The following is a 15,517-nucleotide window of genomic DNA, read 5'->3' on the forward strand; positions in this document are numbered from 1 at the left end:
ATCCGAATGTGTTTGCTGTCCACAGCCCCCAAACAGTTTCAAAAATTACAAATGTCCTGGAATTTTGCAGCATTTTCAGGCCAGAGTTCAGTTGTGGGCTGGGGGAGGAATTCTTCTTGCAGAACGTCACATAAAGCACGGCAGGTGTCTCCAACAATCCCAGAAAGCGTGGGCACGCCAATCCTGAATTGAAAATGTAGAGATAAGGTCTCTCCAGTAGCCAGGAATCTGCCGAACAGAAAATGGAAAAAAAATGAAGTACCTGGTTTTTATAGCAACAATAATGACGTGTTTGTTTTTCAAAATTGTGTACCTCAGGGTCACCAACAGACGTTCCTCAGCAGGAATTGCTTGATGTAGCTGTGTGTCCTGCCTGGTTATGGATCCTCGGACATGTAGCAGCAAGTCATTGAAGCTCTGTTCCGACATTCTTTTGTGCTCGCAAAACTTCTCCAGGTTTTCACGCAGCTTAGTGTACAAAGAGTAGTAGGCTCCACGGCTCTATCAGGTCTTCAACGATGGGGTGTTGCCAATAGTGACAACTACATCTGCTCCATCTTTCTCTTCTTCTTTCATCTTCACAAGCAAAGGCAACAGCCAATTTCAATGACAAATCAAGATGAAGAAGGAAGCTCTCAATGCTAAGGCCTCTTTCACACTTCAGTTTTTTGCCATCAGTCAAAATCCGCCAAAATTTGAAAATGGCAGATCCGCTAAAAATGTGTGAAAACGGATGCCAGCTGATGGTACGGATCCGTTTTTTACGGATCCACTATGCAGATTTTTGTACGGATCCGTCAAAAAGCGGATCCGTTTCTTCCGTTGGTAATCGATTTTCACATCATTTGAATCCGTTTTCTTGAGGATACGTTTTTCCACACCTCCAAAATGGGATGCTCCCAAATATGATTCGCTCTTGGAGAATGCTCCCAAATGTGATTTGGATACTGGAAACTAGGGAGAAATATATCTAGGGTGTTGTGATACAATTTCTTTGAAAGGTTTTAGAGCTAGTGGCAGCGATGGAAGGAGTTAGTGCGAGTATGGAAGGAGTTATTGCGAGTATTGACAGCTTCTGTGTGGAATTTTATCTTCACTTGAATCGGTTGGCAATTATTGCTCTCCAGAGGGAGAAAAGAAGATTGTGACTCCTGCGTATGAGGAGACGGCGCCAGTGGATTCATCCCATTAAAGGTTTACCCGTGGCGTTTTTTTCCACACTATACCTGGAATTGAGGGATAATCCGGACAAGTTCTTCAACTACGTGCGCATGAGGCTGGAATTTTTCGAGATATTGGTGGATCGTGTTGGAGAACAAATCCGGAGAAGGGACACACAAATGCGGTTTTCTAGATCACCGGCGGAGCGTTTGATGGTGACCCTTCGGTAAGTTATCTACTTTTTAAAATGTTTCAGATTCTGCAGGCTTTTATTGTTATGTTATGGCTTGTAGTTTGTATTAATTTTACTTTTTTTCCCTTTTTTTAATAGATTCCTGGCAACTGGAGAATCATTCACCTCCCTCCATTTCCAGTTCCGGATTGGGATTTCAACTATTGCTGGAATTGTACAACAAACCTGCCGGGCATTGTGGGATTCTCTACAGGAGGAATACATCCCAGAGCCAACACAGGAGAGGTGGCTGGAGATTGCCGACAAGTTTCAAGAAATCTGCCAGTTTCCAAACTGCATCGGTGCCGTGGATGGCAAGCATATTCGGATTGTGAAACCCAAGGGATCTGGTTCACAGTTTTACAACTATAAGAAATACTTTTCTATTGTCCTTATGGCCATTTCGGACGCAAACTGCAAATTCATTGCCGTGGACATTGGTGCATACGGTCGTTCAAATGACTCTCAGGTATTCAAGATGTCCACCATGGGTCGTCGCTTGTATGGAGACAATTTTGACTTCCCACCTCCAAGACCACTCCCTGGAACAACAGGCCCACCAATGCCTTTTGTGTGCGTTGGTGACGACGCTTTTCAGCTTTCTAAACACCTACTCAAGCCATAAGGTAGTCGTGGATTAACACACTGGAAAAAAATATATAACTATCGGTTAACCAGAGCGCGCAGAGTGGTGGAGTGCGCGTTTGGAATTTTAACTGCCAAATGGAGAGTCCTGTTAACGGCCATTAAAATGAAAACAGACACTGTGGATGAGGTGGTGAAGGCCTGTGTCATCCTGCACAACTTTGTCCTTTCAAAGGAACCTGTTTCCATAGAAGACAATCTGTCTGAAACCACCTTGTGGGATTATGAGCAGCAAACTTTTCGGAGTACTGGCTCAGTGGCAAGAATGAGGGAGACCTTTGCAGACTATTTTCTGACACCAGAGGGACAAGTGGACTGGCAAGATGACATGATATAATTTTTTATTTTTTTTTTTTAATATACCAATTGTGAGTACCAAGTGGTGTTGTTTTTTTTTTTTTTTTTTTTTTTTTTTTTTTTTACTTTTACACTTTGAAATGTTACCAAGTGTTGGGTATAGCATTGTGTTAAAGTGTTGGTTTTTTTTCAACTACTGTGAAATGATACCAAGTGCTTGGTTTTCCCAAGCATTGTGTTACCATGTGTTTTGTTTTACTAAGTGTTTTTTTTAAGTTTTACACTTTGCAATGTTACCAAGTGTTGGGTACCAAGCATTGTTTTACACTTTGAAATTTTACCAAGTGTTGGGTACCAAGCATTGTTTTACACTTTGAAATGTTACCAAGTGTTGGGTACCAAGCATAAAGTTTTACACTTTGAAATTTTACCAAGTGTTGGGTTCCAAATGTTGTGTTACCAAGTGTTGGTTTTTTTTTTACCTTGTACACCACCGGTGTACTGTGAAATGTTACCCAGTGTTGTGTTACCAAGTGTTGTGTTTTGTCTACCTTTTACACCACTGGTGTACTTTGAATATTTCCCAAGAAAGAAAGAACAAAAAAGAAACAACACAATAAAGTTCTTTGAAAAAAAATCACGTTGTTTATTTGTGAATTTTTCAAAGTTTTTTTTTTTTTTTTTTTTTTACGTTTTTTTTGGTTGGTATATCTTCAACCTTTTTTGTAAAAATTTTTAAAGCCTTTTCTTTTTTGCTATATATTACCTTTTTCTTTTTTCTTAAAAAAAATAAATAAAAAAAAATGACATTACAAAGTATGATAATGTTGGGTGGAGATAGTATCGGAGGGGTTAATAGGGTTGACCACATCGAGGGGGGGGTTAGAGAACTGGGGAGGGAGTTGGTGAGGATCAGAAGTGGAAGGGGGGTTTGAAACATGTGGTTGGGACAGGAGTGGATGGACAGACGAGGTTTGTGGGTACATTGATGGTATATGTGGGGGTGGGTATGGTGAGGGCATTGGGGTATAATGCAATGGGGAAGGAAGGTACTGGGAAGAATGGAATGGGGAACTAGAGAAAGGAGAGCGAGTGGTAGGAGGAGGGACGGTTGTATGATGGATGGTGGTGGGAGGAGGGACGGTTGTATGATGGATGGACTGGGGGAGGATGGGATGCTTCTGCTAGTACCTCCACTAGAGCATTCTGACAGGCTTGCATCACACGCATCTGCTGGTCAGTACTTAAACCTTCCATTTGCCGGACAACGGATTGAAAAAAGGTATGTCTCGGTGTCTGGTTTGATTATAAATTCATCTGTTCTATGTATCTTCTGAGTTCCATGATACTTTGATTGATCATGGTCAACCCAGAAGATAAACGTTGTCCATAATTCTGGAAACCATGCTGGACAGATGAGTTTAGACTCAAACAGTCAGACAAGGTCACCTTTCCTGACTCCTCAGACGCTGCCGGCCAGAACCAAAAGTTGGTTGAGATGTTGCGGCAGTGTCTGAGGGGTGGGGAACAGGCAACAAGTCATCACCAGCAGCTTCATGTGATGAAGTCTTCCCTGCTGCTCCAGTGCTGGTGGAGGGGATAGAGGGACGAGACAAGAGGGTAGGTACAGAGGGGTCGGATAACTCTATGTGGTCACCGGGGGCGGTCTCACAAGGGATCACTCCAGAGGGACGCAACTCTGATGCAGGCTCCCGAGTACTGCAGATGGTGCTAAAAAAAAGGAGAAAAAAAATATATTAAATATATTGATATTTAATTAACTCACTCTGCTGAAAAAAAATTTGGTTAAACATTTCTACTACAGAAATGGTTTGTGGAATATTTACCTTCTGCACACCATAGTTAATCAGAGGAACCCCAGGGCTCTGTAGTTCTTGTACTGGGGTCCCCGGCGTCCTCCCGATCCACTCGGGGTCTGCATCTCCTTGTTGTAGTCCCTCTTGAAGCGATCCCTGAGCGACCGCCACCGTGTGATAACCCTTTCACCTGTGAAGGAAAAAAAAAAGGGGTTTAGTATTCAACACTTCACATGCTGGAATATAAGATACTGAAGTTGTAATACTTACGCACTAAATCCCTGGCCCTCGCATTGAGCTCCTCCCAGTTCTCTATAACTGCAGAACAGACCTCATCCCAGAGCCATCGGGTGGTTGGTTGGTCGGTCGGCGTGTAAACGGTTTCCCATGTTCCACAGCGGCTCCCGGTTTTCAACCTCATGGATGAGCTCATCGGTATCTATGATAACACTCTCCTCCAGTTGTCTCCGGGGAGCACGCTGTGAAACCTGTGAAGATAAAAAAACAAAAAAAAAAGAAAAATTACATTCTATTCAAACACATGATATTCATTTACTCCATTATCCAAATAGGGTTACTTATCATTTGCTGACCACCAGAGGCATCACCTCGACGACCCTGGGATGTCCTGGGAGTCGCTCTAGTGCGGGCACCGGATTCTGAAGACTGTAGAATAAAAAAAAATTTTTTTGTTTGGATGGATGCATAGTTATTGTGTGTGCACTGTGATGAATGTTTGTGTTGGGTGTAGCATTATGTATGTGTGTATGTGCTAAACTTACACTCTGCGCACCCCCTCCTTGTGTCTCTCCACCCTGCACGTCTCCTCCTGGAAGCTCCTCTGAATCAGCGTCCTGTCAAAACATAATACATGGATATAGGGTTTAAACAAAAAAAAAATAATTATTTACCTCAGCTCGCTGATGATGTGAGGGGGAGCTTTCAGGAGAAGACATCACTACGGTCTGGAATGCGGGTCAGCTGCGGTGGCTGCTGCGGTCCTTCCTGAAGTGATCTGCAAGTATAAAGACACTTGTTAAGCTACTATACAAAGGATATCACAAGCTTTCAGGCCTTTTTACTTACTGGGAAAACACAAGTTCCTATGTGGCTCTGATGCGGCCTGTAGGGTCTCCTGCGGTGTGGCGGCTGCTGCTGCTGCTGCGTGCTTCCTGAAATGATATGAAAGTGAAAAAAATAAATAAATAAAAAAAGCTTCATTGGTATGTAATTTGTGTAATTCCCTGAAACTAAGTATACGCAGTTTTAAGTGTTTGCATGTGTAAATTCCCTTACAATCTCTCACTGAGAGTGTAACCACAGTGAATGCAGGTGTGTAATTCCTGTGTATACCCACAGTGTGTTTGCATGAGTTTGAATTCCCTGAAAAAGTGTAACCGAGTGTAACCACAGTAATTGAAGGTGTGTAATTTCTGTGTATACCCACACTTTGTGTTTGCATGTGTTTGAATTCCCTGAAAGTGTAACCACAGTGATTGAAGGTTTGTAATTGCTGTGTATACCCTATTTGTGTTTGCATTCCCTCAAAAACTCTCACCGAGAGTGTAACCACAGTGATTGAAGGTGTGTAATTTCTGTGTATACCCACACTTTGTGTTTGCATGTTTTTGAATTCCCTGAAAAACTCTCACCGAGAGTTTAACCTGTGATTTAAGGTGTGTAATTGCTGTGTATACCCAGAATTTTTTGTTGGCATGTTGCAATCTCTCACTTGAGAGTATAACCACACTTGTATACCAAAAAATTAATGTACCTTTATGGTAACTTAATTTTACCTTGTTTTAAAATGATCCTACGGAGATTTTTTCAAAACAGTTTATTTTATTTTTTTTACTTTTTATAATTTTTTTTTTCCCACAAATAGGAGCTACTCTGCTCTTTATTTTAAATACCACAATAAATGAAAAATAAAAAAACACTGATATACAACAGATACACCACATACATTAATCACACCACAATTGCAAATATGAAAATAAAATACAGGCAGGTTTTATAGCTCTATTTCGGTCTTCTATCAGTCGGGCTGGTGTCGGATGTCTGGCTCGGTGTCTTCAGTGTGGCTGGTGCCGGATGTCTGGGCCCAATTACACCGCATACAATACCAGTTAGGCCGGTTTCACATTTGCGCTTTATAGCGCAGCGACGGCCTGCACACGGCCGCCGCTAATCCCCGCCCCCTCCCGGCTCCCTGCCCGCCCCATCCGGTCATCGCCGCCTACTAGCGCACATGGACGCTTGCGATCTGCGCACCCTATCTTTAGCATAGGGTGCGCTGGCCGTGCGCTAGCAGGATTTTGCCGTGCGCTGCGCACTTTTGAAGGTGCGCCCGTGTGCGCCGAACGCAGCATGTTGCATTTCGGCGTGCACGACGCCCCTTCAAAAGTGCGCAGCGCACGGCAAAATCCTGCTAGCGCACGGCCAGTGCACGATCTGCGCACCCTATGCTAAAGATAGGGTGCGCAGATCGCAAGCGTCCATGTGCGCTAGTAGGCGGCGATGACCGGATGGGGCGGGCGGGGATTAGCGGCGGCCGTGCGCAGGCCGTCGCTACGCTAAAAAGCGCAAATGTGAAACCGGCCTTACACCACACAATCACAGCATAAATAATACAATAAAATTACAGTACACACACAGGCCGGCCACACACACACACGCTCCAGGGGTCTTGCAGGTGGAAGACTTGCAGCTGGGCAGGCAGGTTTTATAGCTCTAGTTCAGTCTTCTATCAGTCAGGCTGGTGTCGGATGTGTGGCTTGGTGTCTTCAGTGTGGCTGGTGCTGGATGTCTTGGCCCAATTACATCGCATACAATACCAGTTATACCACACAATCACAGCATAAATAATACAATAAAATTACAGTAGTATGAAAATAAAATGCAGTACACATGCAACAGAAAAAAAAAAAAAATACACACACAGACATGCAACACTCGCAGTCAGACCACACACACACACAGGCAGGCTACACACTAGCAGGCCACACACTAGCAGGCCACACACACACACACACACACACACACACACACACACACACGTGTCACACACAGATAGGTATACTCACACTTTCAGGCGTGCTGGTGCTGTCACTGGCAGGCCACTCTGTCCTGGCTCAGTGGTGGCAGGCCTCTTGATGCTGGCTGGCTGGCAGATGCTTGCTGGCTGTCTTCTCTCTTCTGTCTAGCTGCTACTGCATGTCTGGGCCCAATTAAGCCCACCTTATATAGTTTTGGGACTGTCTGGAAAAGTATCTTTTTTTCTGGGCATGCTCAGTGCGATTTAGCGGATTCCGCAAAATAGTGGATCCCGGCAGATCCGCTGCCCATACGCGGCCATTCTACCGCATGGCAGATCCGCCGTCGTCCGCCATTTTGACGGCGAAAAAAAACGTTGCAAGCTCCGTCCCCCTCAGACAGAATCCGCAAGGAATTTTGCGGATCCGCCGAATAGCTGACGCAACGGACGACCATCCGCCACTAATGTATCCCAATGGGAAAAAATGGCGGATCTGCCACAAGAAAAGCGGATCCTCCATTTTCAAATTTTGGCGGATTTTGACTGATGGCAAAAAACTTAAGTGTGAAAGAGGCCTTAGATCCATCTTGCAGCTGGATACAGCAGCAAAAGACGAGAATTTCATCAGTGCAGTGTGTCATAGAAATCCCATGAGACACGCTAGGGTGTTTCTTGTGTCAAGGAAACTCTACTGGAAAAGCATTGGAAATATCGAACGCATGTGCATAAACAACGCAAACACATACAAACGCATGCACACGCAGCGTTTTTTTGCCGTCATGCGTAAGATGATGCTGCTAAAAGCTGCGTAAACGTGTTTTTGCCTGCGTTTTAGCATGTGGATGATATGCTGCGGACTCAAACGCTAATGTGAACCTAGCCTTACTCATATTTGGATGCCAAATTATACTACATCATTGGTTATATGTTCAGGATTCTTTTAGTGATATATTTATCATCTTTTTTTCTGCTTTTTGTAATGCCAGTGACATGTTGCACCTTTTCTTTAGCTAGTCATTAAGGCTCTTCCTTTTCCAATATGTCGGAACTATGAAGTTTCTCCAACCAGTGACACTATAGCTCATGTCACCGCTGTAATAATGTTATTCTTTTTCTATCTTAACCAGGCGAGGATGCCGATCTTTGTAGTGAACTGTTACAGGAGTCGCTGGATGCCCTGCGTGCACTTCCTGAGGCCTCACTCTTTGATGAGGGCACGGTGTCATCCGTCTGGCTTGAAGTTGTAGAGCGGGCCACTAAATTTTTAAGGTCTGTTACAGGGTGAGTTTGCAGTGGTGTGTTTTTTTTTTTTTTTTTTTAACTAATCTTAGTGGTTTATAACGAACTGTGTGACCTAGGCTATGTGCCCACGTTGCGGAAATGCTGCGGAATTGTCTGCAGCATTTCCGCAACTCCCCGATGCGGGTATAACACATGCGTTTTGCAAGCGTTTTTAGCTTGCAGAATGCTTGCGCTTTTACAAGCGATTTGAAGCATCGCTTGAAAAAGTGATTGACAAGTGTGACCAACTTTTTACTATTGATGCTGCCTATCTAGCATCAATAGTAAAAGATAGAATGTTAAAAATAATAAAAATAGATAGAGATATACTTGCCCTCTGTCGGCCCCCGGAGTCGTTCCAATCCTCATTGGCGCTGCCGGCAACTTCCGTCCCAGGGATGCATTGCGCGAATGACCTTTGATGACGTAGCGGTCACTCAAGACCGCTACGTCATCAGAGGTCATTCGCGCAATGCATCCCTAGGAACGGAAGTTTCTGGCAGCGCCGCTGAGGGCCGGGATGACTCCGGGGGCTGACAGTGGGTAAGTATATCTCTATTTTTTATTTTAATTCTATTTTTTTTTTTTTTTTTACAGGATTATCATACTCAGAGCATGGAGGAGAGTCTCCTTTCCTCCAGACCCTGGGTACCATCCGCACATGAAGCGCTCACTTTACGCATGGTGGGCATAGCCACATGTGTCAAGTGAGCTTTTGAATGCAATCCTATGGTGGCGGAGATGTCGCGATTCCGCAGAATTAATGGACATTCTGCGGATTTTACCGCTATGCGATTCCGCAGCTGAAAAATCCACAGCATTGGCACAGCAACTGCGGCATCCCATGGGATTGCATGGGAATGCGTTTTGTTAGCGTTTTTTTAAGCATTTCCGCTGTGGCAAAAGCGCGGTGGAAACGCTTAAATAACGCAACGGGGGCACACAGCCTCATAATTTTATGTACCAGTGCACTAATTACTCATTAACGATCTGTGCATGCATTCCTGTTGCATCGATGAGATGGACACTTCCCGCACTGTAGCAGCCTGAGAACACCGCATTTGTGCACAAAGTTGCATTATAAGCATTGAATTGCGTGCAGTAAAGATCTAGGTCCTCTTCAGAATGGTCCCAATAATATTTGCGCCCACCCCCCCCTTGGATCTTTGTGATCTTTTTGCTGCCTGAAGGTGCAAATAAAAGTAAGACAGAAATGAACAACTTATTTGATATTGTACAATATTTATGAATCCCTCTATGCCACTTTGAAGAATTCATTGCTACAAATGGCAAAAAAAAGTAAAATACCAAAAAAACAAATAAAACTTGCAAAGGTGAATCAGGTCCTGTCTCTTTTTTTTTTTTTTTTTTTTTTTTTGTACGCTTGTGTAAGGATGCTGACGAAGAATGTGGCCAGCTCCTCTTGTTAGTTCACAATGAGTATTGATTACATAGGTTTCATAATTCAGTAAGTTCTTGATTTTGTCCTCTGACCCTTATACATCCTTTTGAGCATCTATATATACAACCACCAATGAATGAGCGTTCATAACAAACTCTGGTTCCCAACGATCTGCTCTTGTATACCTGCCACCAGTCATCTGGCGAATGATTAAAACTTTCTTTCTTTCTTCGCCTCATTGGGGGACACACGACCATGGGTGTTATGCTGCTGCCACTTGGAGGACACTAAGCAAATATACAGAGAAATTAACTCCTCATCCGCTGTATACACCCTCTGCTGGCTCTATGTTGAACCAGTTCTTGCTTAGTGACTGTAGGAGGCACTAGGGTTTGGCTTCAGACCCCGACTTTTACACCGCAGCCCGGATTACCTTCTCTGGGGGGCACAGACACAGGACCTGGGTAAGCTGGACACAGCGCTTAACCCCTTCCCTGCAGTAGCCTAAAAGCAGCACTCTCAGGCCAATATGTCTCAGTCAAAGGCATCTAAGAAGGCTGATAAAACACACACACAGAGGTGTATGCCTCATGTACCACATGTAGTGCCCCACTACCATGGAGGCACCGTACTGCAATCTGTGCAGCCTGCGAACCCTCATGCGCACAGCAGCCCCCCGCTAATGCCGACCCAAGTGGACCTAGCCCACCCGGGTGGGCTACGTCTCTGGCACAGTGCATGGCTTCCCTGGCTAAAGCTATAGAATCCTTTCGTGATTCCTCCTCAAACCAGGGCATCAGTTTGCCTTATGTAGAAGGCCCTTCAGCCATGCGAGAGTCTTCCTCAGACAGGGGCCGGACAGCAGCAGAAGACATGCTATCTTCTAGGAAACGTCCCCATAGCTCGTCCCCAGGCACTCTGGTGCCTCGGCGTCCGAAAGCTCTGCTTCCCGCTCCACCTCACCAGGGGTTTGCAGCGAACACGATTCAGAATATGAGTCAGATGTGGCCGTAGACTCGGACTCGCTAGAGTACCAGGAAACTCTAGATTCTCTCATTGAAGCGGTCAATAAGGCTCTGAGAGTAGACGAAAAGCCTGGAACTAGTCCGGATCACACTGTGTCCTTCAAAAGAACTAAACATCCTCACAGGCTTTTTGCTAACCACCCTGAGTTTACGGACATTGTTCAGAGGCATAGAAGTCTCCCGGAGAAGCGATTCACAGGGCAAAAACCGCTGGAAGCACGGTACTCTTTTGCCCCTACTCTAAGAAAGGAGTGGACTGAGTCCCCTGCAGTGGATCCACCCATATCACGTCTCACTTCCAGAACTCTCTTGTCTTTTTTCTGACGGCCCTTCTATTAAAAACCCCACTGATCGACAGATTGATAATCTTGCTCGGTCAGTCCTTGAAGCTGTCGGCGCAGCACTCTTACCTTCCTTCGCCGCAACCTGGGTGGCCAGAGCTATGGTGGCCTGGGCAGAGGCTCTAGCCAAGACCAGTCGAGACAATAACCTACCTCCCCGAGGTGGTCAGTCTCGCTTACCAGATTGCCTGGGATTATGTGGTACATGCCTCTCTAGATGCAGCTAACTGTGTCGCGCTTGCAGCCGCAAATTCCAATACTATCAGGAGAGACCTATGGCTCCGAGAGTGGCGAGCAGATTCCGCTTCCAAAAATTCTTTAGCTTCTCTGCCTTACCAGAGCGGGCGATTGTTCGGAGACAAACTTGACTAAATTATCTCTGATGCCACTGGAGGAAAAGTAAATTCCTCCCTCAGTAAAGACCCAGTCGGCCTTTTCAGAGTCAACACCAAGTTCGCTTCTGGCCATTTCGCAGCACAGCAAGCTGGTCATCCGCAACCGCTTCCTCTAGCTCGGCCGTCCCCCGCGAGGTACAGGGATCCACAACCCTCATATAAGCCCTCTCATTCCTGGAAAAGCAGACCCACACGGTCTGGACCCAAGGGTACCTCATCCCGCTAGTTCTCTGCTCAATGACTCAGTATGTTTCGTCAAGTCAGGCTGTCGGTCGTTCACGACCAATGGGTCAGAGATCTGGTGTCCTCCTGATACAAAATAGAATTCGCGTCCAACTCGCTTCTTCCAGTCACATCTTCCAAAGATGGAGTCGCATGCAGTCCCTTTTCATCAGGCCATATATGCACTCCGCAAAGATGGAGTCATTGACCCGGTCCCACACACAAAGGTTCAAGGGGTTTTACTCAAACCTGTTTGTGGTCCCAAAAAAGGAAGGAACCATGCCTCCCATCCTGGATCTAAAACTGTTGAACAAGTTTGTCAGAGTTCGTCATTTCAGAATGGAGTCTCTCCGTTCAGTCACCTCACTGGAGAAAGGAGAATACCTCGCGTCTGTCGACATCAAGGACGCATATCTTCACTTTCCGATCATCTTAGGTCACCAAAAATATCTACACTCAGAGACGAGCACTTTCAGTTCACCGCCGTGCCCTTTGGTCTCGCCACCGCCCCCAGAGTGTTCACCAAGGTCATGGCAGTCATCATGTCTATTGTGAACTCTCGGGACGTGGTGAGTTTGCCCTATCTAGACCACCTCCTCATCAAAGGATCGTCCCTTCAGGCCTGTGCAGAGTGTCAGCATCACTTGTTTGGGTTGGCTGGTAAACCTAAGCAAGTCCTCCCCATCCCAGCGAATCTCCTTTTTGGGAATGATCCTGGACACTTCCTCAGGGTTGGTGATTCTCCCTCCAGAAAAGATCCCGGCACTGATCCGGGGAGCCCGGAAGCTTTCTCTTGCCCGCCCCCACTCCCTACGGTTCGGCATGGTGGCAACAATCGAGGCGGTACCGCTTGCTCAACTAAGTCTCCCTCCTCTGCTGCAGGCATTACTGTCAGCTTGGGACAGAAACCCAGCCTCTCTGGACAGCTGGTTTCGCCTGTCTCACTGGATCAGGCGGTCTCTCAGTTGGTGGACGTCGACGTCGTCTTTGAGCCAGGGAAGGTCCTTTCTTCCAGTTCACTGGCTGGATGTGACCACCGACGCCAGTCTTCTAGGTTGGGGAGCGATCTTCCGTCACCACACGGCTCAGGGACGCTGGTCCAATCAGGCATCGCGTCTCTTGATCAACATTCTCGAGATTCGGGCAATCGGGTTAGCCCTTCACTGATTTCATCAACTTCTGGCAGGTCCACCCATTCGGGTTCAGTCTGACAACGCCATGGCGGTGGCGTACATCAACCGTCATGGGGGCACACGAAGCAGAAGGGCAATGCTCGAGGTAGCACACATGCGATGGGCCTAGACAAACCATTCAGTCATCTCTGCGGTTCATATTCCGTGAGTAGAGAATTGGGCAGCAGATTTTCTCTGGCTTCGGGAGAGTGGTCCCTTCATCCGGAGGTCTTTCAGCAGATTTGCCAGCGCTGGGGAACACAGGAGACCTCATGGCCTCCAGACTAAATGCCAAAGTTCCAGCATTTGTAGCTCGGTCCTGCGACCAATTAGCCATCGGTTCAGATGCTCTGGTGCTCCCGTGGCGTTAGTTTCACCTCCCTTACATTTTTCCGCCGCTTCCGCTAATTCCAAGGGTCATCCGCAAGATCAAGGCGGAAGGAATCCCTGTGATTCTCGTCGCACCAGACTGGCCATGCTGAGCGTGGTACGCGGAGCTACTGCAATTAGTCGTCGACGTTCCCTGGCGGTTACCAGATCGCCCAGACCTTCTCTTTCAGGGGCCGATTTTCCACCTGAACTCGAGAGTTCTGAGTTTAACGGCCTGGGCATTGAATTCTGTATTCTAGCCCAAGCCGGTTTCTTCCAACAAGTAGCTTCCATGATGATTAACGCTCGAAAACCTACATCCATGCGCATTTACCATCGCATCTGGAAGGCCTTTTTCTCTTGGTGCATAACCCTCGGATGTTCCCCACTTGTGTTTTCTTTCCCTTCCATTTTGGAGTTTCTCTAAGGCTGTGTGCACACGCTGCGGATTAGGTGCGGATTCATCCTCGCGGATTTTGTAAAATCCGCAGGTTAAAAGACCTGCAGTTTTACCTGCGGATTGCTCTGCGGTTTTTCATCTCCTCAATGGAGGAGATGGCAAACCAGGGCTGTGGAGTCGGTAAGCCAAACCTGCGACTCCGACTCCTCAATTTCCCTTACACCGACTCCGACTCCGACTCCACGACTCCGACTTCGACTCCCACACATATTGCTTATATTTAAGTGAAAAATTTATTGTAGTACAATGTGAACCTCAGACATTTAATCATTTTTATGATCCAATAATCAAGATGTTTAGATAGAACAGAATATATATTGGTGTACTACCCGGTTTTCATTCTTTTTGGTACAGATACGATATGGATAGACAGATATGGATAAATGGATATATAGATAGAGCAGATTTCTAATCTGCTTTTGCTATTGAAAACATTATCTATGAGCTCAAAAACCTTTCAGGTGATGCAGTTTTTTAAAAAGATGATCAGCTTTTGCAGCTGAAAAACGTATCCTCAAAAAACACAGGAAAAACGTTGTGTGTGAATGTAGCCTTAGATCAGGAATATAACAGCCATTTATAGGACATTTCATAACTTTCCCAAACTCCTATGAAAAAATATTCAGCACATCCTGCATTGAATTACTGTACCCAATTTATTATATATTTTAGGAGTCGGTCCATTTTATGCCGACTCCAACTCCGACTCCGACTCCACCAAAATGAGCACCGACTCCGACTCCACAGCCCTGTGGCAAACCGCAGGGGAATCCGCAGAAAGAACTGACATGTCAATTCTTTCTGCGGATTGAAAACCGCAGATAATCCGCGCGGAAAATTCTGCACCGTCTGCATTGCGGTTTGATTCCCATAGGGAATCATTGTACTGTACACCGCAGCAAAAACTGCTGCGGGTCCGCAGCGGCCAAAACCGCTGCGGAACCGCAGCAAAATCCGAAGCGTGTGCACACAGCCTAAGCAGGATTAGACTCGGGCCTGGCACTGGCTTCTCTTTAATGTCAAATTTTGGCCTTATCCGTCCTGTTTCAGCGAAGGATAGCTTCCAAATCGCAGGTTAAGACCTTATGTCACGTCACCGTCAGACTCGGGGCCTGCTGTTCCTCCCTCAGCCACTAGGAGGCGACGGACTGTCACGCCGCCCTCGGGCTCAGGGCCTGCTGTCCAGGCCTCGGCTACCAGGAGGCGCCGGACTGACATGTCATCGTCGAATTCAGGGCCTGCTGTTCCGCCCTCAGCCACTAGGAGGCGCCGTGGCTCGCGCCCGAGTAATGGCAGCAACAGTGAAAGGGCTTCTGCGCAGGCGTCTAGTGGACACAGACTCCGCTCCTCTGTCAGTCATGAAGGGGTTGGTGCATCGTCATCAGGTCTGGTCCTGGGGGCGGTCCTGATGACATAATCAGCCCGGGAGCCTGTGAGGGATGACCTGATCCCTCAAATACCTTTGGACTGGGCTTGCAAGCCGCCGGATATATTCTTGGTTCCCCTGCGTGTTACTGTGTGAATTGCTGTTGACTGACTCTGACTTTTGCCTGGACTTCTGACTCTGCTTCTGCCTAACAATTTTGTACCTCTGCTGCCCTCCTGGTTTATGACTCTTACTTCGGCCTGGATTCTGACTCTGCTTCTGCCTAACGATTCTG

General features: G+C 46.4%; 1 protein-coding gene across 9 annotated transcripts in view; it reads left to right on the top strand.

The window, feature by feature from the left end:
* Positions 1 to 15,517, top strand: part of HERC2 (HECT and RLD domain containing E3 ubiquitin protein ligase 2) — a 364,746-nt gene that overhangs the window by 91,589 nt on the left and 257,640 nt on the right. For 8 of the 9 annotated variants that reach the window (XM_073541474.1, XM_073541475.1, XM_073541476.1 and 5 more), the window contains one exon: positions 8,317 to 8,470. In XM_073541474.1, the coding sequence (XP_073397575.1) occupies positions 8,317 to 8,470 (154 nt within the window). The remainder of the gene's footprint in view (positions 1 to 8,316; positions 8,471 to 15,517) is intronic. The other variant, XM_073541471.1, reaches the window with a different exon arrangement.

The sequence above is a fragment of the Dendrobates tinctorius genome, unplaced genomic scaffold (assembly GCF_039654945.1).
Source record: "Dendrobates tinctorius isolate UK_male_01 unplaced genomic scaffold, ASM3965494v1 ptg000121l, whole genome shotgun sequence".
Classification (NCBI taxonomy): Eukaryota; Metazoa; Chordata; class Amphibia; order Anura; family Dendrobatidae; genus Dendrobates; species Dendrobates tinctorius.